At 37.1% G+C, this 24628-nt stretch overlaps 1 protein-coding gene, 2 long non-coding RNA genes and 1 pseudogene across 4 annotated transcripts; 2 read left to right on the top strand and 2 right to left on the bottom strand.

The window, feature by feature from the left end:
- The first annotated feature begins 2660 nt into the window (after window positions 1-2660).
- On the top strand, window positions 2661-4747 carry LOC148690798 (protein FAR1-RELATED SEQUENCE 5-like; annotated as a pseudogene).
- A 1707-nt stretch (window positions 4748-6454) lies between these two features.
- LOC148690797 (uncharacterized) lies at window positions 6455-8273 on the bottom strand. Its single transcript, XR_015956632.1, has 2 exons — window positions 8157-8273; window positions 6455-8017 (listed from the first exon to the last, which is right to left on the bottom strand). It is a non-coding gene; the product is annotated as an uncharacterized LOC148690797 (long non-coding RNA).
- A 4041-nt stretch (window positions 8274-12314) lies between these two features.
- Window positions 12315-13309, top strand: LOC148690796 (uncharacterized). The gene is made up of 2 exons (XR_015957306.1): window positions 12315-12681; window positions 12969-13309. It is a non-coding gene; the product is annotated as an uncharacterized LOC148690796 (long non-coding RNA).
- Window positions 13310-16487: 3178 nt separating this feature from the next.
- On the bottom strand, window positions 16488-24419 carry LOC137741848 (agamous-like MADS-box protein TM6). 2 transcript variants are annotated; one of them, XM_068481561.2, is made up of 7 exons: window positions 24030-24419; window positions 23854-23920; window positions 23678-23739; window positions 23440-23539; window positions 17311-17352; window positions 17170-17214; window positions 16488-17020 (listed from the first exon to the last, which is right to left on the bottom strand). In XM_068481561.2, exons 1-7 carry the CDS (start codon window positions 24215-24217, stop codon window positions 16811-16813), a joined length of 714 nt encoding a protein of 237 aa, XP_068337662.2. In that variant the 5' UTR covers window positions 24218-24419; the 3' UTR covers window positions 16488-16810. The 2 variants fall into 2 exon arrangements, with proteins under 2 accessions (XP_068337662.2, XP_068337656.2); XM_068481555.2 differs by having other exon boundaries at window positions 16488-17029; window positions 24030-24359.
- Between the last annotated feature and the right edge of the window lie 209 nt (window positions 24420-24628).

The raw sequence follows: 24628 nt of genomic DNA, 5'->3' as shown, positions 1-24628 counted from the left end.
GCTTTGGAACTGAACTATTTTCTTATAACTAAGCAGAACTTTCACTTTAATAGGAAGGAAGCTTAATTGAAATGAAATGAATCGATATTTTTTTTTTTTTTTTTTTATGATTGGTATAAACATCAACAATTTCGAATTGGATTAGTTTCTCCTCAACAAATAAGTGCTTAGGCTAAAAAAATCCTACCTAGTGGAAAATCATTAGGTACATGTCAAACACCTCGATTTTTTTACGACCACACAAAGAAAATATTTTATTAAATCCAAAATAGATCTCTCAAAATTGAAGCATTCATCATATAACTACCTAAAATATGTTGAATCATTTGAAACACCAAGAGATAAAATAGTAATTAACAACATTTTGAATTCAAAACTTAATTTAAATTAGAAACATAAAAATTAGTTACAAAAGTTGATTATTTTTATTTAAAAAAAAAAAAATCTTTCAATTAAAGAATACAAATTTAATTTCTTTACTGAAAAATAAAAAATAAGTATCATGTGAAAGGTCAATTGCAGACTCGTACACGGGTCTAACAAGCTAATTTATCGTTCCCAACCATCTCTATTTATCGTTCCCAACTAGCAGCCACACCCGTTTTAGTTTTTTTCTGCAAATTTTAATTTCATTTTTATAAACCTTTCTTGATCTATCTATGCGTAGTCTCTCATAATCTAAGAAGTAAACACTTCTATCTCACTCATAATTTTGTCTGATCATCCAAGCGAAGGATTTCAATCTCACGAGACAACAAGCTATATAGAGCTTGGAAGAGACGACGAGGAGAAAGAAAGGGGACAATGTGAGAGAAAGAAAGGAACTGGATCCCCTCCAAATTCATATGTCCTGAGCTTGCTGAGCAGTTGATCCGGACTGTTGAAATTTGATCCAACGATTATAATTATTATAACTTTTAGATGGCCTTCTTGTTTGCAACCGTTGTATCAAATTTCAAATGCCTGAATAACCTGCTCAGCAAGTTCAAATTTATTAGATCCAGAGGGAATCCAGTTCCAAAAAGAAAAAAGTCGATTTTCATTTACAAAAAATCATTAAAAAGTCATTGTTCATCCGTGTTTAAGAAATAAGAAAAAAAGAAAAGAAAAAAAGAAAGCGGTTTAAAACATGTCTTTGTTGATTCCGCTTTTCGGCTTTGAATGGGCTTTGATTGTTAAAAAGGCAAAACTTTTTTATTTACCAAACATAAAATACAGCCCAACTTTTTTTTTTTACTTGCTTTTTAAAACAGTTATGCACTCTACTTAATCTGTAATCTGATTGGTGGGATTCGATTTTATTTTTGAGTTTCGTGCAATTGATCAAAATGTTTTGACTGTTGTAAACATAATTTATTGAATTATTATAAAGGATAGAGAGGGGAGGGTGTGTCAACAATAGAGATAACGAGAGAGATGTGTTGTTGGGGATGTGTGTTATTCCATCACAACCTTTATTTATGATTACAAGTCTAATATGATAATATTTAATTTGAGAGATATGATAGAATCTATTAAAGATATGTCAGATATGATAAGATTTAGGCCTGATTTGGTACTGAGGTGATTCTGAAAAAAGCTAGTATCAAAAAAAGCTGGGAGCTGTTTTTGTGTTTGGTAAACATTCAGCTTCAGTTTTTTTTCACAGTTTTGGGTGAAAAAAGCCAAAAACAAGAAGCTACAAAACCCAGCTTTGAAAAATCGGCTTTTTTTCACATCTGTTTTACATAAAAATTTACCAAACACTATAATACTGCTTTTTTTTTTCAAAAGTACTTTTACAAAAAAGTTTACGAAACACTCTGCTGCTTTATTTCACAGCTGCTTATTCTCACAGCACAGCAGAAGCAGTTTTTTTTCAAAGCACAGCAATACCAAACCAGCCCTTACACGATAACATTCCTAAATAGATTGATTGCAACATTGACCGATATTAAATAGCAATTTTTCTTTCTTTTGAGTTTCGTTATTCTATCATTTATTTTAGTATTAATCTATAATAAAAAATGTATCAATCTAATTCGCAACAACGATGTCATTATGAGAAGTTGTCATGCATCGAGTAAAGCCCCCAAGACACGAGTCCATATTTTCTACACCCAAATACCCTTGTGGCCCCTCTGTGGCCCTTCTAAATTTGCGACACGTGTCCACCCACTCACTAATCCTAACTCTGTTATTTTTTCTGTTATCCTTAACTTTTGTTATTTGCTAAATTTTTGGAAAAAGAAATTGCAAAAGCAATACAACGTTGGACTTTTCCAAATATCCCTCTATCGCGCGACTCTCTTTCTTCCTCGCTATGGCTTCCAAAGTTCTCTGTTTCCATGTCGCAAGTATTGAACCATGGAGACAAAATATCCATATGCATAGAGTAGAGCATGACTCTAGAGAATGAGCTATTGTAAGTAAATTTTTTTTTCTTAATTTATTTGTGAATGGGCATGTCAAGGGGTTGAGATAGATTAGTCAATCGATATGGCTGTTTGTTTTTTGTTTTTTTTTCATTGCTGATCTTTGCTCAAATTTTGGTCTGTTATTCCATTTTGATTATGGTTCTGGAAGCATCATAATTAATTGTGGACAATATTTCTTTTTACTTGCAGAATATAGACATTACAAAGAACTTTATGGAGTATCAAATTGAAGCGCATCGTAAGATGGATTTCGAAGGTGATATTTCCTTGAATAATTTTTTTGAAGGTGAGTGCAATGACAAAAAGTTAGAAGATATAACGAATAGTGAAAAGATTGTTTTGGTTCATTCCAAAATACAAAAAAGAATTCATTCCAACAATTGGCATGGAGTTTGAAACAAAAGTTCAAGCGTATAATTTTTACAAGACTTATGCATATCATGTTGGCTTCGGCATTAGAAGAAGTAATGCACATAGAAGGAAAGACGACATGTTTAAAGACATGAATTTTGTTTGTTCTGCTCAAGGCTACTATGGACCTGATAAACGTGATGCTAATGTTCAACATCATCGTCCTGAGACTAGATTTGGGTGCCAAGCAAGGTTGCAAATAAATTCTCCCATACCTGGTAAGTATGTTGTGGTTGACTTTGTTGTCGAGCATACACATGGGACAACAAGCCCATCTACGACACATTTTTTTAGAGCTCACAAGAACAATAGTGTTGCCTGAAAAACCTTAGCTGATATTGCTATTAGTCGAGAATTACTCCAAAAGCAACAATTGAATTTTTTAGTAGACAAGCTGGTGGCTGTGAAAATCTTGGGTTTATTCCTGAGGATTATATGAATTACTTATGTTCTAAGCGAACAACTGAAATGAAGATAAGGGATATTGGCAGAGTGTTGGAATATTTGCAACAAATGCAATTGAATGACCCACTTTTTTTTATGCAATACAAGTGGATGAAGATGATCTGATAACAAATATTTTTTGGGCAAATGCAAAAATGATGGTTGATTACGATTATTTAGGTGATGTGGTATGTTTTGATACAACCTATAGGAAAAATAAAGAAGGAGGACCTTTTGTTATGTTTGTTGGTGTGAATAATCATAAGCAAACAGTTATACTTGGTGATGCGTTGTTGTATGTTGCGATTGCCTCAACATTCATGTGGTTGTTTGACACTTTTGCCAAGGCCATGTCAGGAAAGAGACCACAAACCATTCTTACCGACCAAGATGTTGCAATGGCTGAAGCGTTGCTTGAAACATGGCTAGAGGCATGTCATCAATTATGCATTTAGCATATATATCAAAATGTTGCGAAGCACCTTAGTAGTGTTTTTGAAGAGTTTAAGGATTTTTTGAAAGACTTTAGCCATTGCATATATGAGTATGAAGAGGAAGAAGAATTTATAAATGCTTGGAGTAACATGCTTGAAAGATATAATCTCGAAAGTGATGATTGGTTACGTGGAATGTTTAGCATAAAAGAGAAATGGACTTTGGTCTATGGGCGACATCTTTTTTGTGCTGATATCACCACCAGCCAATGTAGCGAAAGCATGAATAGTTTTCTAAAGAGGTATGCCAATTACAAACATGATTTGCTGCATTTTTTTAACCACTTTCAAAGACTAGTTGAGGATCGCCGTTATGAAGAATTAAAGGCCAACTTTAAAGCAAGTTAAAGTTCTCCAGCGTTGTCATTTTTGGTTGAAGTCTTGAAGCCTGCAACTTGTGTTTACTGGATTTCAAAATGAGCTATGTAAAGCTCATGATTGTGTGTTGAACTTCTTGAGCAAGAGCGGTACAATAAGAAAATATGGACTTGCTCCTAATGGAAGGCATGTATACCATATTGTCACATATGACTCAATCGACAACACCATATCTTGTAGTTGTAAGAAGTTCGAGTTTGCCGGAATGTTGTGTGCTCATGCTTTAGAGGTTCACTCTACAAAAAATATCAAGAGCATTCCTACTCAATACATTATGAAGAGATGGACAAGAAATGTTAAGGATAAAAGTATGAAATGAAATCTACTTGCATGACTACAAGTGAAAGTGACCCAAAGTTAGAAGTAGCAAGGCGCTATAGAGAGATATGCCAGTTGAATATTTAACTAGCAACAAGGGCATCATAATCTCAACAAGCATACGAAATTGCTATAAGGGCACTTACAAACATATTGGCAGATGTTGATGCATCCTTCAAAGAAAACAAAATTCAAAAGCTCCTCAAGTCCTCTACCCAGCCGTCAATAATGTGTCTCCTCTTGAAGAAAGTATTTATATGGATGACGATCATAACACTAGAGTAAGAGGAATTAAAACTAAAGAAAGATCAGTTAGTGGATCTAGTAGGCCAAAAAGTGGTTTCGAAAAGGCCACAAAAAAGAAAAGTTCTAGAAAAAAAAAGGCATTGCATATATCAAGTGCTCTTGCCATAAAAAGTGTTATGGCTTCCACCCTACCAATCCAACATGAATGTTTTATCTTTAATTTGTTGACATAATTTCATAAGGGTGCGTTAAAGTTAGTTACTTATTTGTATTAATCAACTACCATGAACAGACTGCTTGTAATTTAACCATGGGTGTCCTAATCCAAACTATGAATTAGTTACCTACAAACTTTGTTCAGGTATCCTCAAGTTTCATTATCAGTTTTTAACTTGTGTTTGCTTATCATTTCTTTTTGTCTTAAATTTATTGAGTCATTTGTTTTCTTTTTCCAACCCATGCACTACATAGCTTCCTAATGGCAATAATTTAAACATGAGTTTTCCAGTCCATGAGAAAAATGTAATGCCTCCACAAATGCAATTTAGACAACCATTTCAATTTGCTTAGGTATTATCACTTTAAAGTGTATTTAGTAATTCCCCTTATCATTATTTTAAGTATATTACTTGCTGAACTTATTTTTATTTATGTTGTTTGCCTTCTTATATATACGCTAGCAAAACCACATGGGAGGCTATATTACCGTAGGCAATTATCGGCAATGTTCCTCGAACATGGCTACCTTATCATAGGTAATATAGTTCATCTAAAAACTTAAACTACTTTATTTTGAGTAATCTGTATGTAAACAATGATACATTTTATTTCATTCCATGTTTTATGAATGCAAACACGAGTCACACGACTGGAAGAAGAACTAGATTTACTTGGATCTTAATTTACAAGCCAAGAAGAGTCATCAAATGGACGTGCAAGATGATAAGTAAGATGAGAGTAAAGAATGAGTGGAAATGGATTGTAGCACTGATGATTTTGTCCCTGTATTTTTCAAAGAGTCATGCTAATATGTTCTAGACGCATGGTAAAGTATGAGCGAGCAAAACTACTTAGGTTTAAAATCAAGATTTCACTCAATTCTTGTCATGGTCTTGTATGTTTGTAAGCTGATAAGCACATGAATTATTGCCATCAATTTATTAATGCAATTTCATGACCTTCTCTAGTATCCCATTTTATTGCTGCCAGAGTTATTGGCATTTTCATCTATTATGGTTATATCAAGGTATTGTGATTTGTCAGTTTGTATTAGCACGGATTAGTCGATATTAGTTAGTAGTTTAGTTTCTTTAGATAAGACTATGACGTATTATTTGATAAAAACTCCAAAATTTGAACATATTGACGATGAGGATTTTTCAAAAGTTAACTCTATTGACAAGAAAACAACTAAAAGCCTTTTCATTCGTAGTTGTTCATCACACTTCGATTGTAATTGAACACCCATTTGTGCTTGATTAAAACCATGCACCATATTAGTGGTTTCGATGAACCTTTTCATGGTGCTTCTCTGCACTTGTACTCTACTTAGGCATTTGCAGGAGGAAAGTCAATAGATGACTCTCTTTGCATGGGCTTTTTTGGCTCCATGGTTTAACTTTTGTTGTTATATGTCGTGCACCACACTTTGCACATAAATTATTCGCTCCACGGTACAATGCTTGGACATGGAGACTAAGAATTCGAAATGGAATTAAAGACCAAAATCTAGGCAAAGGCTAGCAATGAAACAAAAAACAAACAGCCATCTCTATTGACTAATTTATCTCAACCCCTTCACATATCCCATTCACAAATAAAATCTGGGCAAAGGCCAGGAAGAAGAAAAAAAACAAACATCCATCTCCTCTCTATGCATGGGATTTTTGGCTCCATGGTTCAATGCTTGGACATGGAAACAGATAACTTTGGAAGCCGTAGTGAGGAAGAAGGAGAGTTGCACGACAGAGGAATATTTGGAAGAGTCCAAACGTCGTATGCCTTATGCAATTTCTTTTTCCAAATTTAGCAAATAATAAAAGTTAACAGAAGTTTAAGGATAACAAAAAAAATAACAAATTTAGAATTAGTGAGTGGGCGGACACGTGTCACATATTTACAAGGGCCACAAAGGGGCCACATAGGCATTTGGGTGTAGAAAATCTGGTCTCCCAAGACACTCCATTTTTAATGTTAGACTAACTAGACATTTGTCATGCTCTAGACTTAGGATTGTTAATAAAAACTCGAACTCGAATCCAAAACGTGAATTAAAAACTAAAAAAATAAAAGGAAATTGAAACGGTTTGGAAAATAAATTTCCTCCTATAAAATAACTCATGATTCTTAAACAAATTAAGAACTCTTTGCAATTCTACAGTAAATAGATGAATAAACATTCTATTCTTACATCTAATCCGATCTCATCATGCTTACCCTCTTGAATGTCTAGTTTGTAAACTTGCATAACAATAAAATGGTGAGCTTCAACAGCTTAATAGGGACATAACCTTACCACAGTAAATTGACGATATTAAATTAAGTTCCATGACATCATCTATAATCAAATATCAAATCATTATTGATAACAATGCATGAATGCAATGCAACCTCTTCAACTATTCCCGTTAACTTATATTATAAAACACGTGGACCTGCACGTTCTATACCGTACATTTCACCACTGCAGTGGTGGTTTGAATATTCTATTATACAAACTAACCCCCATAAGATATCCCAAGTTCATAAACCCTTTTGCTAGTCATCTTATCTAATTCATTGATATCTAGTCCAAATCACCTACATCGACAATTTATTCTGCCGATATCCTATCCTAATGTGCACACCGGGCTCGCATGGAACCTAGTTCACAATGAATAGATTCAACTACACAAAAGGTCCTTTCCAATTACCCTCCTTCCCAGACCAATCTGAACACTGAAGTTCTAACAACATCAACATGAATGATGCACAAATTATATCATTTCATCTTTCACATGTATTACGATATATTCTCAACGAATAAAATTTCAGAAATAATTCCATAACCAATAACAAGTAAACACTCAACTGAAGAAATTAGCCAATTAATATCCAACTACATTAATCAATCAAAATAATAAAAAAATATTATAACACTTCACGAAATTTAATAAAATCAATTTCCATAAAGATTTACCGTATTTCCCTTACCTAGATTCCGAGCTTAGCTTTTACTTTCTCACCATTATCCAAACGTTATTCACCAAACTCTTGAGCACCATTACCACCTCACGTGATTCACTAGTTAATCCAAACCAATATATCCAACTGATCCTCAAATAAAATATCACATCAACCAAGTTACTAATCAATTAAACTTATCAAACCCAGTATGTAGTTCAACACTTCAATATTAATTCAAACCTCTGCAAGTCCTTAATAATCTTCACAAGTAGCATACACTAACCTTGAAATCCCATGTAATTGGCACGGTCTGATCTCAGTTATAAAGCCCTTGTCCAAATGAAAGACCATCAGTCGTTCCCACATGCCAATTAGCTAAATTCTCCAACTTTATCTACGTGAGAATATTATGTTCCAATCTTAGGGTTTTGAAGAAAAAAGAAAGCATTTTCTGCTCTAATTCCCCACTTTGTTTCTTTCTTTGTGGAGAGTCCAGCAAGTGGCACTTAAAACATGTGGCAAGGCAAGTGCATCACAAGTGTTCTCAAGGTGGCTGTCAAATTGAACTTGCCTCACAAGTGTTCTCAAGGTGGCTGTCAAATTGATCTCCACGTGGCTAATTCCATCACTTGTGGCTGCCATGTGTCATCAACACATTGGTCCAACATGAAATTATCTTAAAAATTCATTCAAGTTCCGAAAGATGATCCGAAAGATGTTACAAACTCGTAATGACGTCGACAATTTTTTAATAAATACCTTCTCAATAAATAATCTACACATTTTTTTTTCCAAATATTTCTTTTCTTAGATAATAAATTCTTGGGATCTCACAACATTCTTCGTTGAAGCAGTACTTTTTTGATAAGACAATAATCGATTTTAAACTATTCTAATCTACAAGAAACTGAATTCGCACCTAGATACTAGAAAAGAAAGCATAGTACTTTGGTCAACTAATCTAACTCATATATGTTATTAAAGGATATTTGAAAGACAAACAAAGAAAAAAAGGGTAGGAATTCATTAAAATCTACTTCTTGTTGCAGTCTTATTGGATTAGGAATGTGATTGTGTAAATCCTAGTGTATTTAGGAGTATCTTGTATATTCCCCTTTGTAGTTTAATTCCTATTAGAAATGTAATCCTATTAGTGTAAGGATTCTACCTATCATACTACCATAAATAAAGGCATAAGGGGTGATACAACACACACCTCAGAATTACATATCTCTCTTTTCTCTTTGTTGCCACCGGCCCCTTCTCCCTCTCTGTCCTTTATACAATTCAGTCAAATAGGCTTACAACAAGTTATCAGCACATTCTTGCCAGAAGCTAAGGAACTGAAGGATCGTAGGAGGAGACTCTCTTCTACAATATCAAAGGCTTTCAATTGTTTTCTGCCAATCAGATTCTTCTAAAATAAATCAAAATTCATTTAGAAGCGATTAGGGTTTTAAACCTAGAATTCGAAAAAAAAAAAGAAAAAAAAGGGAATCTTTGCAGCACCATCGTCGGGACCACTGCGCTGGCCTGAAGCTCAACCGCGTGGCGACAGACCTCAGGACGGCGTTATTCCGATGCCCTGGACCTTGCACGCAACCTTTCTGGGCTCGCTACATCTCTTGGACCTAACCAGGCTTCGACCTGGCTTGTCTACTACACGGGCCTAAAGCCCCGGTCCAACCCGAGCCCAAACTTGTATGCCAAAAGCATGTTGGGCTTATCCCTAACACGGACCTGAACCCTCGGCCCACACCAGTATGCCAGAAGCCTGTTGGGCTTTTGCCCTTACCACGACCCGGGACATTAAAAGCTAGCCTAGATGGCTGGGCTTGTCTTTGTGGCTCAAGACCCGAAACTTAGCTTTGGGCTTGCCTCATACACTTGTCTTGGCCCAAAACGCCAGCAGCTTCGTTGCTAGGCTTCCTACCCCTTGGTCCGTGGCCTGAAGCCATGCAATTGGGCTATTTCTAGCAGCCACCCGAGCCCACTAAGCCTTTTTAGCTTTTTGCCCTACTCATGGCATCGTTGCCCACCGTGTTTTGGTTATGCTTTTTCGAACCTAATGCTAATTTTTGGTATTTTAAATAATTTTAACCTCAATGTTATAATTATTTTTGCTTCTATGATCGACCCCGAATGGTCTCAATCTTCTGAATTAATTAAAGTGACCAATAATCCATTACTCTGACAATTAATCCAAAATTATTGGCTTGAAGTGCATTTTTTGGCATTAACAATTCAATAAATTATTTCGTTTCTTTGAACCGTTGACTATCTTTCGTAGTCCCCAAGCACTCACACTTGGGTTCCTGAAGCAATCCACAAATCCACTACACTTTATTGTATATTGTATTATGTGTTCTTGTAGGTACCCCTATATATGAACTAAATGTTCATAACTAAATCGAACTTGTAGTTTCTAATTTAGTGCCTTTGATACCCGAAGTTTTCATCCAAAACTTACCACATAAAACCTGTAGTTTTCATGCATAAATTAAACCAATACATGTCTATAGAACACGAATGTTCTACGATATATGTCTATGGCTTTCCATATGACTAACCACGTTTTGTTGTACCCTTTGTTTAAGGACATGTCGAACTTGAACAAGCTCGATTTCACTGCTCTGGAAGTCTCTGGAAGAAACTACATGAAGTGGGTCCAAGAAGTGAAGCTCCATCTTACTGCAAAGAGTCTTAGAGCTACTATCGAGGAACCAATTGACGATGAACCCGTCGACAAAGCTAAGAATGTTACTGCAATGATCATCATCCGAAGACACATCCATGATGCACTACAGACTAAGTACCTCACAGAGGAAGATCCACGTTCCCTCTGGCTTGCTCTGGCGGATCATTTCGATCAACAGAAAGACATTTACTTGCCTGAAGCAAGACACGACTGGTAGCATTTACACTTCCAAGACTTTAAGTCTATGAATGAATATAACTTTAAAGTTTGTAGAATCCGATCATTGCTTAAGTTTTGTAAAGAGGACTTAACCGAATAGGATCCATTAGAGAAAACCTATTCAACCTTTAATGCCACCAATATTGTCTTGCAGCAACAATATAGGGCATAGAAGTTCACTGAGAAGCAGAACCAGCTTTTGATGAAAAATCATTAAGCTCGACTTACTAGCTTGAACGCTGCGCCTGAAGTGCATGCGAAAAATTCTAGTAGCCACAACCGACGGAAACCATGTCGTGACCATGGAAAAAGGCGGCAAGGCTTACCACGGGCCCAAGGTCCACCAAACAGAGGCCCACCCAAGAGAGGAAACTTGACCCAGAAGCGCCAACATCTTGCCTCGAAGGCCTGAAGCTTTAAGAACAAGGGAAAAACTACCGTTCATTCAGATTCCACTGAAATGGATGTGTGCTACCGCTGTGGATCAAAAGATCATTGGTCATGCATATGCCAAGGTACCCCTGAGGCCGTTGCCAAGTATCATTCTCGTCGTGAGACTAACTTTGTGCATGTAGAACTTCCTGATGATGCTACTACATCCATGGAGGTTTCAGATTTTCAGGAGGCATCCGCTCCTATGGACAAATAAATTTTAGACATGTTTTAGGATGTTTTACCCCTAGTGGCCGAACTCCTCCCCAATTTTTTTAGGCTTATGGTTTTAATTTTTGAACAATTTTTTCTAAGTATTTGGAATTATTTGTTTGTTTTGGTTTGTTTTGAACGTTGGATAATTATTTTTATGGACTTTATTTCTCGAATTGATTAATTGAATGAATGGAATTATATTTTTGCATGTGACTGTTTCAATTAATTTATTTCTAGGTATGGCTAGTTGGGAAGTTAGTTGTCTGGTTGATAATGCAACTGCGTGCACCATATTGCGTGAGAAACACTATTTTACTAACTTCGTACCTAAGAATGCACATCTGACAACCCTCTCAGGCCCATCCAACCTAATAGAAGGATACATAAAGGCCTGTTAATGTTGCTTATAACTGACATAACTTTTAATCTTTTTAAATGGCAGTGTCGTATAAAAAGAAAACCGTGTTGCTTTCAACCGACATAAAGTTAGTGTCAGTTAAAAAAAGAATCGTGTCGCTTCTACCTGACATTAATAATTATTTTTAAATATTGTAAAACCCGATGTCGGTTGTAGCCAACGCTAATAATTGCCTTGGGGATTGGAATGTTTTATTTGGGTTTAAAACCCACTTTTGTCAACATCTATCAAACCCCCTTTTTAATACATTATCCTTCTCCTCCCATTACTTCACGTGACTCTCTCTCTCTTACACACACATCACATCATTTTTGCTTTCATTTTTTTTTGGCCAATTCCTTCACATGGGTTTCTTTCTCTCTCTCTCTCTGACACACAAGACTCATTTCTCTCCCTTCATTTCTTTTCTTGTTTTTTTTTTCTTTCTAACTGGTTCTTTTTCACCCCCTCTCTTTTCTGTCTCCCTTACGCTTCTCTATGTACCCACCCACTCAACCTTCCTTCATCCTTCTATCTCTTTTCTATTCTCTCTTTTTTTTCCTCGACTTCTTCATTTCCCATCCTTCCATCTTCTCTTCTTCTGAAAATCCACAAAGAAAAACACTGAAAAGATCTCCCTTTAGCCTACAAATCAAAACTAGCCAGGTTTTATCCCTTTCTCCATCTTTTCATTGCACATCTCCCTCTATCCCACTAACATACTTCTCCGTTTCCATACACAGAGCTTCTAGATCTGCTAAGGACACTAAGTCTAGCTTAGTTCTGCATAATGGGTTCCACCACTGTTCATTGCGTACCCCAACTAGTTCTCAAGCTCTCGATTTGGTAAGCCTCCATACTACTCCTTCTCATTTCAATTTCCGTTTTCTAGCTTGGTTTCGAGCTTGCATGTAATCTTAGAACCCACACCGTGGTTGAAAAAATGAATGTGGGTTTTGTTCATTTCGATGTGTTTTGGATGTGAAATCAGTGAGAAAATTTGTGTGGTTTGGAGATCTCTGTGCTTAGATTGAAAAATGTAGGGAAACAGAAGTGACTTTTTGAATTTTGAGGGAATAACAATTGGTTTTCCTTCCTAAATGAATTGTTTTCATTTCCCCAAAAACTCATAGAGAATGGAAGCCACGAAAGCCACCAAGGGCGTCGACGGAAAAATAGGCGGAGAGAGGAAGAAGTCGGTGTCCAAGTTAGTTAAAACTGGCCTCCAATTCCTCATCGGCCGTATCGCTTGTTTCCTTGAAAAGGGACGCTACGCCCAACGTACCAGTACTGGCACTCCCATTTACCTCACCATGGTCTTTGAATACCTTGTCGCCGAGGTGATTTCCCGACCCACATTTCTCAGATCTAAACATATTACGTTTATATATATTTTTAACTTTTGGTAATTATTATTAATAACTGAGACATATTTATTTTTTTATTTTTATTATTAATAGTTTGTGGTGTCGTTTATGGGTGACATTATATTAGTTATTATATTTTTCAAATGGTTAGGTGGTGTCGGTTATGACCGACACCAGTATGTTTCATCTGCCAGTCTTTGTCAGTACTTAATGTCATTTGTAATCGACGTGAGCCTTGATGACATTTTTTACCAACGCTACTTGGTGGCGGATTAAGGGGATTAACCAGCATTAATACCCTTTTGTAATGCTAGCAAAGATGTCAGTTTCCCTATCCGACATTGCATGATTTGATGTTGGATTTTTACCAAAAATCCAACAGTAATTAGGGTTTCTTGTCGATTTTTATACCGCCAGTGATAGCCTCTTTTGTAGTAATGAGCTCATACTCCACCACATGTGAACCCCGTGGGTTACAAGTGGGTTTTCATGAGAAAATGTAATGAGAAGAATGAAATAGTGCGATACAAAGCACGCCTTGTAGTGCAAAGCTTCTCTCAATGCCCTGGGATTGATTACGAGGATACGTATTCCCCTGTAATGAACGTCATAACGTTCCACTGCTTTATTAGTTTGGTAGTTTCTGAAAAACTGAATATGCAGCTTATTGACATGGTAACTGCGTATCTTTATGCGGATCTAGATACAGAAATGTACATGAAAGTTCCAGAAGGACATCCATTGACTAGTTCAAATAGTTCTAGATCACGGAACATTCTCTCTATTTGATTGAGAATATCATTCTATAGATTGAAACAATCTAGGCGGATGTGGTATAACCGTTTAAGTCAATATTTGACAAGTCAGGGTTAGGTGAACAACGAACTATGCCCATGCGTGTTCATAAATAAGTCATATTTCAAATTTGCGATCGTTGTAGTTTATGTTGACGACATGAACCTCATCGGAATTCCCGCAAAGCTTGAAGAAATTGCCGTGCACTTGAAATTAGAATTTGAGATGAAGGAACTTGGGAAAACTTGATATTGTCTTGACCTGGAGATCGAGCATTGTTCAGATAGAATCCTAGTACATCAATCGAACTACACCTAAAAGGTGTTGCAACATTTTAATGAGGATAAAGCGAAGCCTTCGAGTACTCCTATGGTCGTTCGGACTATAGATGCTAAACGAAATCCTTTCCATCCCAAGGAGGATGAGGAAGAGATTTCCATACTTAAGTGCAATTGGTGCTTTATTGTACTTAGCTCAATGCACTAGACCCGACATTACCTTCGCTGTTAATCTTTTGGCTAGATACATCAACGCGCCTACATGCAGACATTGGAATGGTGTTAAAGACATTTTTTGTTACCTTAAGGGTATGACGAATTTAGGCTTATTCTACACCCATGAATTCACAGGAGGAAACGTCGGCCTCCTCGACCCTTAGGTTGATTCCGTCCTTGTTGGTTATGCAGATGCTGGTTATCTGTCTGATCCACATAAGGAACGTTCTCAAATGGGCTATGTCTTTACCATTGGAGACACTGCTATATCTTAGAGGTCTATTAAGCAAACACTAGTTGCAACTTCTTCAAACCATGCTGAGATTCTCGCCCTGCATGAAGCCTCGTGAGAGTGTTTTTGGTTGAGAGCAGTTATGGAACATATTCGAAGCATTAGTGGTCTTACTTCTGTCGTTGATCTTGTTGGGTTTTACGGCTCAAAATTAGGATGATGCAAAAAATTAGGTTTGTGTTACCTATTTGGTTTTGGTGTCCTATTTGGGTTTGGATTTTGACTTCTTAGTTGGTTTCCTTGGTGGAGAGATTTTGTTAGTTACCTATTCAATTAGGATTTGGATTTACTTCCTATTAGGATTCTTATTGTAACCTAAGCCCTATGCATTATAAATAGGACCTTAGGGTTAGTGTATTTCATGTGGTTCATTTGTGTGACAATTTGGTGAGAGTCAATTTGTGAGTTTGTGAGTTAGAGATCAATTTGGGAGAATCTTCTCCGTTTGTTTGAGTTCTCTACTCGTTTGGTTTAGGGTTTGTAATTTGTGGGATTTGGGTTGTGAGAGTTTAAATACTCTTTTGTAATCTTTGTTTGTTTAGTTGAATTGCTTGTAGTTCTCTAATTTGGAAGTTATGTCTAACCCAGTGGGAAAAATGCTACTAATCCAGAAACATACTCACTTGATCTTAATGTACTCTTTTTCCTACGATTAGGAGCATTTTTCCCACTGGGTTTTTGTTACCTAACGAGGTTTTGATGAGGCACCCATCCTGGGATGATCATACTCCGTTGAGTTCACTACTTTCGTCCTATTTGACTTTTATTTTAGACATTATGCATACTTCTCACTTTTCTCCTTAGCCTATGGGGTTTTCCCTACCTTAGGTTTTACCATAGCGAGATTTTGTGAGTTTTACTACCAATGCGTACTTACTTACTTATATATGAGACTCGCATTCACCCGTTGTGCCGATGACTTCATCAACTGTTTTACCTTATTTGCTGAAGATCTAATGCGATGTTTTGTTTGAGTATTTACACACTCAATGGGGAGTGTTGCAATCCTATAGGATTAGGAATGTGATTGTGTAAATCTTAGTGTATCTAGGAATATCTTGTATATTCCCTTTAGCAGTTTAATTCCTATTAGATATGTATCCTATTATGGTAAGGATTCTACATATCCTACTACTATAAATAAAGGCATAAGGGGGTGATACAACACATACCTCAGAATTACATATTTCTCTTTTCTCTTTGTTGCCGCCGACCCCCTCTCCCTTTCTGTCATTTATACAGTTCAGTCAAATAGGCCTATAACACTTCTTTCTTTTTAAATAAAGCATATGAAGTCACGTGAGCTTCTGATCCAGCGACACGTTAATCTTTAGTTTGTTGGAGGATATGATGAAGTTAAATGTCATGCATGACAATTACTGATTAACCCAAAAAGGAAGAAAGAAAATCATATGAGGATTGCTCCTACTGAAACATGTTTTGGGGTGTCAAACTATATTTTTACAATAACTTTATATGTTTACCGTGGATAAAAATCATCATCATTTAAACATTAAAAGTTTGATGATGATAAACGGCCAACATAACATATTAAACTGTATGAGTATCGACACAAAAGTGGTTTAAATGACAAAAAAAAGAAAGAATTAAGGACATAAAATATCCCTCTACGCATCCATCTTTCATAAAATTCCAATAGAGATGTAGAGCCAATATAAAACATCCAAGATAAACAAACCAAAATACCAAAACAGTGTCAGCCATGATATATATAGAATAGAAGTATTATACAAACAAACCCACAAGCAAGAAGGGCACAGAAGTGTTCATAATATTATTACTTTCAGGCCATAGATTCTTGTCTTAGTATTATCATTAAATAAAACATCACATATATATTTATGCATATATTTTTAGAGGAAGTCCAAGTCTAACTCCTTGCCTAAAGATCATCACTAAGAAAACACATTAGAACATGAGCAGTTAAGTCTCTGAGGAATATATATATAATTATAAGTGACCGTAATATAAAACTTAGTGGCGATTAATCGTCTCTCGGATCACGATCAAGCAAGGCGGAGATCATGTAGATGAGTGATGGAGGAGCCGAGCGAACTTCCTCTGTGGTGGTGGAGGTTAGGGTGGTGGAGCTGGTCGGAGTTGCGGTGGAGCTGGAAAGTGTACAAGTTATTTGCCCCATTTGCCAACGCAAGTGCAGATTCATAGTCTTCCTCATTGTCCACATAACAATATTGTGGATTCTCACTGGCAGCTTCCTCGTCAAACTCCAAATTTAACAAACACGTTATCAGATATCAATAAAAAAAGATAATAATTAAAGGAATTCATTGGAAATTGAATTGATTTTAGAATGCTTGATTATATATATATATATATATATATATATATATATATATATGCTTACATAGCCATGCAGCATGTTTCCTCTTCTTTCCTCCAAGTTCTTAACCTGCAGTGGTGGAATTAAATTAAATTTCAAGAATAGTACTAGAAGATTACAAATATTAACTTATGATCCAGTACAAATTTCTAATGATATAATTACCTTCTTCTTGGTGGTCTCCGTTTGAGTTTTGATCACATGGTACTGTAAAAATGCAACAAATTTCATTGCCAAATCCATCATCAGTACCAATAACCGCAGACAAACTTCAAGAAGCTCAAATCAAGTTCTTGTGTTGCATTTCTAAAAGGATAGGGAGAAAGCCTTCGGAATGTGAGAATTGAGATGCAGTATGAAGCTATGATGTTTGGTTCAATTTGATTTCTTAAATGCAGAGATTATAAGTCTAGGGGTTTAAACTTGGGTTTGTTTTCTAATATAAATAAGTGGCAGAAGGCCAAAGCTACTTAATTAGTTAGCAATGATCAAAAGGAATCGAGTACAGCCCATTTTATCATCATGGATAATCATGTAAGAAGAATAAAAGTGATCCATGTGAGGAAGTTATCCATGGTCAAGACAAAGCCACTTGTCACAAGATTAAATAGGTGGTTATACATATAGTTGGTTAGTTAGAATATTGCTAGAGTGAGTTAGTTGGTATAAGGAGGTAGTTAAAGAAGAGTACTTGGGCTGCAAGTTTGTAAACTTCTATATAAGTGAACTATGTAAATCATATGTTGGTTAATATAGAAAAACGTTCGATCAATCAATACAATTCTATCTTCTCTTCTATTTCTTCTATCTCTTTTCTTAAAACCAGATTTCATCTATCTTTACATGGTATCATCGCCGGCCGATCCGGTGCTTCCGCTCAACATCTAAAGCATTTCTTTCTCTCCTTTACCCTCTAGTTTGCATATATCTGTGATAATTTTTTGGCGAAGATAAACATACAAATTGCTCCGAAGGTTAGTTTCTTTCCGTCTGCCCACCAACTGTTTGATTAAACGCCTCAGAGAACGATTGTTCACGAAATTTGCAACATGGTCACTGCAGCTCAGTTACAGATTGTTCAGTCACCGATTACAAGTCTTCTCTCCATTGTCTCCACTTCTGTTACAGTAAAGCTTGATGATTCCAATTATCTCACTTGGAGCTTTCAGGTCCGATTGCTTCTGGAAAGCCATGGTATTATGGGATTTCTTGATCGTTCAAGAAAGTGCCCTTCACGATTCAATGACAATTCTGATGTTGAAGGGGTTGAAAATGATGACTACCTGGTTTGGAAAATGCACGATCGTGCACTAATGCAGCTGCTCATTGCAACCTTATCTCCCACTGCCATTTCCTGTGTCATTGGATGCAACAGTTCTGCCGAGATGTGGTTGAATCTCACTGAGCGATTCTCTGCTGTGACAAAAGCAACGATCTTTCAGATGAAGACCGAACTTCAGAATATCAAGAAAGGGTCAGAATCGGTTTCTGTGTATCTCCAAAAGATTAAGGATGCCAGAGATCACCTTGCTGTAGCTGGGGTAATTTTTGATGATGACGACATTATCATTCTTGCCTTAAAAGGTCTACCTGCAGAATTTAACACATTTAGATGTGTGATCAGAGGCAGGGAGAATGGGATATCTCTTAAAGACTTCAGGTCTCAGCTTCTGGCTGAAGAAGCCATCATTGATCAGTCTTGTGATCATTCTTCTGGGTTGGTTTTTGGTAGTGCTATGGTTATTGGAATCCACTCTGACAAAGGGAAAGCACTAGTTCTTGATCAAGATCAACCTCGACCTTCTTCTGATTCATCTTTTAGGCACAATGGAGGTTCCAGTCTTCCTAATCCCAATCAGACTCCTGGCTCATATCACACTGGCAGTTCTCCCAACTTTGGTCACTTTAGGAGTAACACTTTCAGGGGCAAAGGGAGAGGCAGATTTCAGTATAATTCAGGTCCTCGATTTTCCAATGGTAATCCTGGCATTCTGGGTACTCCAAAGCCGTATCAATCTCACTGCCAGGATCATCCTTCCGAGATTCCTACTTGTCAAATATGCAACAAAAAGGGTCATGTTGCTGCAGATTGCTTTCAACGACATACCAACACTGCCTCGAGTTCTCCTATTCAATGTCAGATCTGTTGGAAATATGGTCACTCAGCTCTCCAATGCTATCACAGAAGTAATTTTGCGTATCAAGGAAGGCCTCCAACCACTAATCTCAGTGCTATGCATGCAGATCATCACGCTTCAGTATCATCTGACCAGTTTTGGCTTGCAGACACTGGTGCTACATCACACATGACCTCTGACTTGGCCAATTTGAATCTTTCTCAGTCATATCCAGGCACAGATACAATTACCACTGCCAGTGGTGCAGGTTTGCATATTTCCAATATTGGCACGTCTAAATTGGTTGTTCCTAATCATTCCCTCACTCTTAAGAATGTGTTACATGTTCCAAAGCTTTCTCAGCATCTGTTATCCGTTTATCAACTATGCAAGGACAATAGCTGCAGATTCATTTGTGATGATGTGTCTTTTTGGGTTCAGGACAAATCCACAAAGACAATCCTACTCAAGGGGCTGTGTAGAGCTGGTCACTACCCTATACCATTCACCATTTCACAGAAGCCAGATGCATCACCTCCATTTCATTCATGTTTCTTTGCAAAACCTGTTCACTCAAGCATATGGCACAAAAGGCTAGGGCATCCATCCAATGCCATCACTTCTGCGATCCTACATCAATCTCAAGTACCTGCATCACTAGACACATGTTCATACATTTGTACACCATGTTTAGAGGGCAAATTCACCAAATTACCATTTCAATTCCCTGTAACCAGATCTGTACATCCTTTAGAACACATTCACAGTGATGTATGGGGACCTGCCCCTTTCCTCTCCTATGAAGGATTTAGGTACTATGTAACCTTCATAGATGATTGTACTCGATACACATGGATTTTTCCATTAAGAAATAAATCAGAAGTGTTTGCTACTTTTGTTCATTTTCATGCTTACTTGACTACCCAGTTTTCTGCTATAGTTAAGATTTTTCAAAGTGATGGTGGTGGTGAGTATACAAGTACCTAGTTCCAACAATTTTTAGCACACCATGGAATTCTACATCACAAATCCTGTCCCTATACACCTGAACAGAATGGGTTAGCAGAGAGGAAACACAGGCATATTGTAGAAACAGCTGTCACCCTTCTTCAAACTGCCAAACTCCCTAACAAATTTTGGGTTCATGCTTGTGCTACAGCTACTTACTTGATCAATAGGATGCCGTGTGTCTCTTTACACATGCAGTCTCCTTTCCAAATGCTCTATCACACTAGTCCTGAGATTAATCATCTCAGGGTCTTTGGGTGTGCATGTTTTCCTTTGCTCAAACCTTATAATTCTTCTAAACTTCAACCTAAGACAGCAACCTGTGTGTTTTTGGGATATGCCAGTCAATACAAGGGGTTCCTATGTCTAGATATTGTCACTGGGAAAATTAGAGTATCCAGACATGTTATATTTGATGAAGCCAGCTTCCCTTACTCCACCTTCACAGTGTCACCCACTCCAAAGCCATCTTCTGTATCACCTATTTCATTGCATTCACCCGTGGTATCTCCAATAATTACATCCACAAATCAAGCAGTCACACCTTCATTGCATTCCATCTCATCTCCCACTACTGCATCATTGTCTGTGCATTCATCTCCTGATTCGGACTTCTCTTCTGCATCTCGAGCCTCAGAATCCTTGGAACCTGTTGCATCTCCAGTTTTTGTTGCTTCTCCTGCTCATGCCACACCTGCATTACACATACCCTGTGCATCATCCTTCCAACACTCCTCTCCACCCAACTCCAGTCCACAGCACCCTATCCCTGTGGATCCTGATTTCCACCCTGAGCAACTAAATGTGGTTCTGCCTATCCCCATGAATGTGCATCCCATGCAAACACGGTCCAAGAATGGGGTGTTCAAAAAGAAAGCTTTGTTGGCTAAAATTGCTTCTGAACCAAAGACTTTCAAAACAGCCTCTCAAGTGTCTGAATGGCAGATTGCCATGAAAGAGGAAATAGAGGCCCTTCATTCTCAACAAACCTGGACTTTGGTTCCCTTACCACCCAATAAGAACCTAGTTGGATGCAAATGGATATACAAAATCAAAACACATGCAGATGGGTCTGTGGCTCGGTATAAAGCCCGACTTGTTGCACAAGGGTTTAGTCAAGAGGAGGGGGTTGATTATTTGGAGACTTTCAGCCCTGTGGTCAAACCTACAACTATAAGGTTGATTTTTGCCTTAGCTGCTCAATTCCAGTGGTCTCTTAGGCAGCTTGATGTCAAGAATGCCTTCTTACATGGTATCCTTCAAGAGGAAGTGTATATGGCCCAGCCACCAGGGTTTGAGAGTGTCACACATCCTTCACACTATGTTTGCAAGCTTCACAAATCCTTATATGGTCTCAAACAGGCTCCTCGAGCCTGGAATGACAGGTTCACTAGCTTCTTACCAAGCTTGGGTTTTCAAGTCTCACAGGCTGATCCCTCACTGTTTATACAACAGTCTTCCAAGGGCACGGTATTGTTGCTGTTGTATGTGGATGATGTCATTCTCACAGGTAGCAGCTCTACATTGATCAACCAAGTGATCACTGCTCTCACTGCAGAATTCGAAATGAATGACTTGGGTCTTCTGCACTACTTTCTGGGTTTGCAGATCAGTTACACCCCAGAGGGTTTGTTTGTGTCTCAAACAAAGTATATTCATGAGTTAGTTGATAAAGTTGACCTCCAGGACTCTAAACCGTGTTCTACACCTTGCCTCCCATACCACAGACTTCTCAAGGATGATGGGCAGCCATATCACAGTCCAGCTCAATATCGAAGTATTGTTGGTGCTCTGCAGTATCTTACTTTCACCAGACCTGACATTGCATTTTCTGTCAATCAAGCTTGTCAGTTTATGCACAATCCTATGATTTCTCATGTTATTGCCGTTAAGCGAATCCTTCGTTATCTCAAAGGGACATCAACTTATGGCATTCATTTTAAACCTGGACCATTGCATCTGCAATCTTATAGTGATGCAGATTGGGCAGGTGATCCTAATGATCGAAGATCTACTTCAGGTTTTGTTGTCTTTCTTGGTTCTAACCCCATCTCATGGGCATCAAAGAAGCAACACACGGTATCTCGATCATCCACAGAAGCTGAGTATCGAGCTTTGGCAATCACGGCTGCAGAACTTGCCTGGATTCGCCAATTACTTTGTGATATGCATATACCTTTACATGCCTCTCCGATGATCTATTGTGACAATATCTCAGCTATTGCCCTATCTACTAATCCTGTGTTTCATGCCAAGTCCAAACACATCGAGATCGACTATCATTTTGTCCGTGAGAGAGTCACTCGGGGTGATCTTCAAGTTCATCATGTGTCTTCAACCGATCAATCAGCTGATATTCTAACCAAGGGACTGTCTGCCCCATTATTTCAACACCATTGCCACAATCTGCTGCTTAGTGTTCTCGAGCATCAGCTTGAGGGGGGATGTAAGAAGAATAAAAGTGATCCATGTGAGGAAGTTATCCATGGTCAAGACAAAGCCACTTGTCACAAGATTAAATAGGTGGTTATACATATAGTTGGTTAGTTAGAATATTGCTAGAGTGAGTTAGTTGGTATAAGGAGGTAGTTAAAGAAGAGTACTTGGGCTGCAAGTTTGTAAACTTCTATATAAGTGAACTATGTAAATCATATGTTGGTTAATATAGAAAAACGTTCGATCAATCAATACAATTCTATCTTCTCTTCTATTTCTTCTATCTCTTTTCTTAAAACCAGATTTCATCTATCTTTACATGAGGTAAAAATTCAAAAGGCTCCTCCAAATTTTAGGAGAGATTTTTTCAAGTGCTTGATGTTTAAGCAGTAATCCACTTGTTATAATGCAAGTGGAGAAAATTATATATATTTTTTCGCGTCTCTCCACTTGCGTTATAATTCGCAGAGTACCCATTTAATATTTGGGTACTTTGAAAAATTTCTCAAATTGTACGAGTCTTTTGTCATGAAAAATTGTTATCCTATATTTTCTGAAATTCTACAAAATTTGTTTATTATTATGAAATTCATCAAGACTTAATGTAGATAAAATTTCTGAAACCCTGAGATGAGATGATTTTTACAGATCTATATCCAGGCAACACCTTTTGGACTTTATAATTATTTTTTGATACCAAAAACTAAAACTAAATTAGAAACGAAAACCCGACCTTTCTTTCACGTATGGCATCTAAGGAAGATTGCATCTTATCCTCAAGAGAACGGAGATCGTCATAGCTCAGACCATTTAGATCATGGCCCAACCTCTGCCTGTTAATTTTACAAATTAATTTATACATGTATTACTCTAATCCTGTAATAATCATATATATAACATATATTCCTCTCAGAAACAAATTGATTTTTTTTTGGTTTTCCCGATTAATTAGCTTGACTAATAGATGTTACCTGATCTCTCTCCTCAGCTTATTGTTGATCTCTTTCAACTTCCACAAGGTGTCTTTCATCGACTGCAACCACCAAAGAACCAATTAATTAACCGGAAACAAAAACACTAAAAAACTTCCAAGAAAAAAAATAAACAAATAAAATTAGTGGAGAGTACATCCTTCATTATGATTAACCTCGTCGTGTGTCCTCCATAGATCGACCCCCATAGTTTTCTGATAGTCGTCGTACATCCTCTTTGTCCTATTACATCAAAATTTAAGCAGAAATTGCAAAAAAAGGAGGAAATTAATTACAAAAAAATAGAGAAATTAATGAAAAAATAATAGGGTTTGATGAGAGAAGGACGTACGTAGTGGTAGGGCTGATATACTCGTGCATTTTACTAGTGTTGGAGAGCATGATGAGGGAGACCTTGGCATCACAGAGAACGGTGAGCTCCTGAGCCTTCTTGAAGATCCCATTTCTTCTCTTGGAGTAGGTCACCTGCCTGTTGGTCTGGTTTTCGATCAGCTTGATCTCAATCTTTCCACGACCCATAATCTCTCTCTCAATTTTCTTACTTTTTTCTAGTAATTTTCAGATCTTGTTTTAGTTGATTTATCAAAGAAATGGGAAGAGGGTTGGTTGTATATATAATGGAAGTCATGTGATGGATGAAGAAATGGAGAGGAAAGCAGAAGGGTTTCTATATCGGGAAAGTGAGATGAAAAGTTAAGTTGTAGTCTAACCAGGAATGTCTGCTTCTTAAACTGCTGACTTCTAAGCTTATATATATATATATATATATATATATATATATATATATATATATATATATATATATATATATATATATATCTAGCTTAGGCTTGCAGGCTTGTAGGCTTGTAGCTAGCTAGCTAGGGCCTAGAACTTGCTAGTTGCTAGGTTAAATGTTAGTTCTGAATGACTGAATCTACTGATGATAGC

Source organism: Pyrus communis, chromosome 15 (assembly GCF_041283825.1).
Source record: "Pyrus communis isolate YQ-2024b chromosome 15, ASM4128382v1, whole genome shotgun sequence".
Classification (NCBI taxonomy): Eukaryota; Viridiplantae; Streptophyta; class Magnoliopsida; order Rosales; family Rosaceae; genus Pyrus; species Pyrus communis.
The sequence above is the reverse complement of the archived record's forward strand: the minus strand, read 5'-3'. Positions and strand labels throughout refer to the sequence as shown.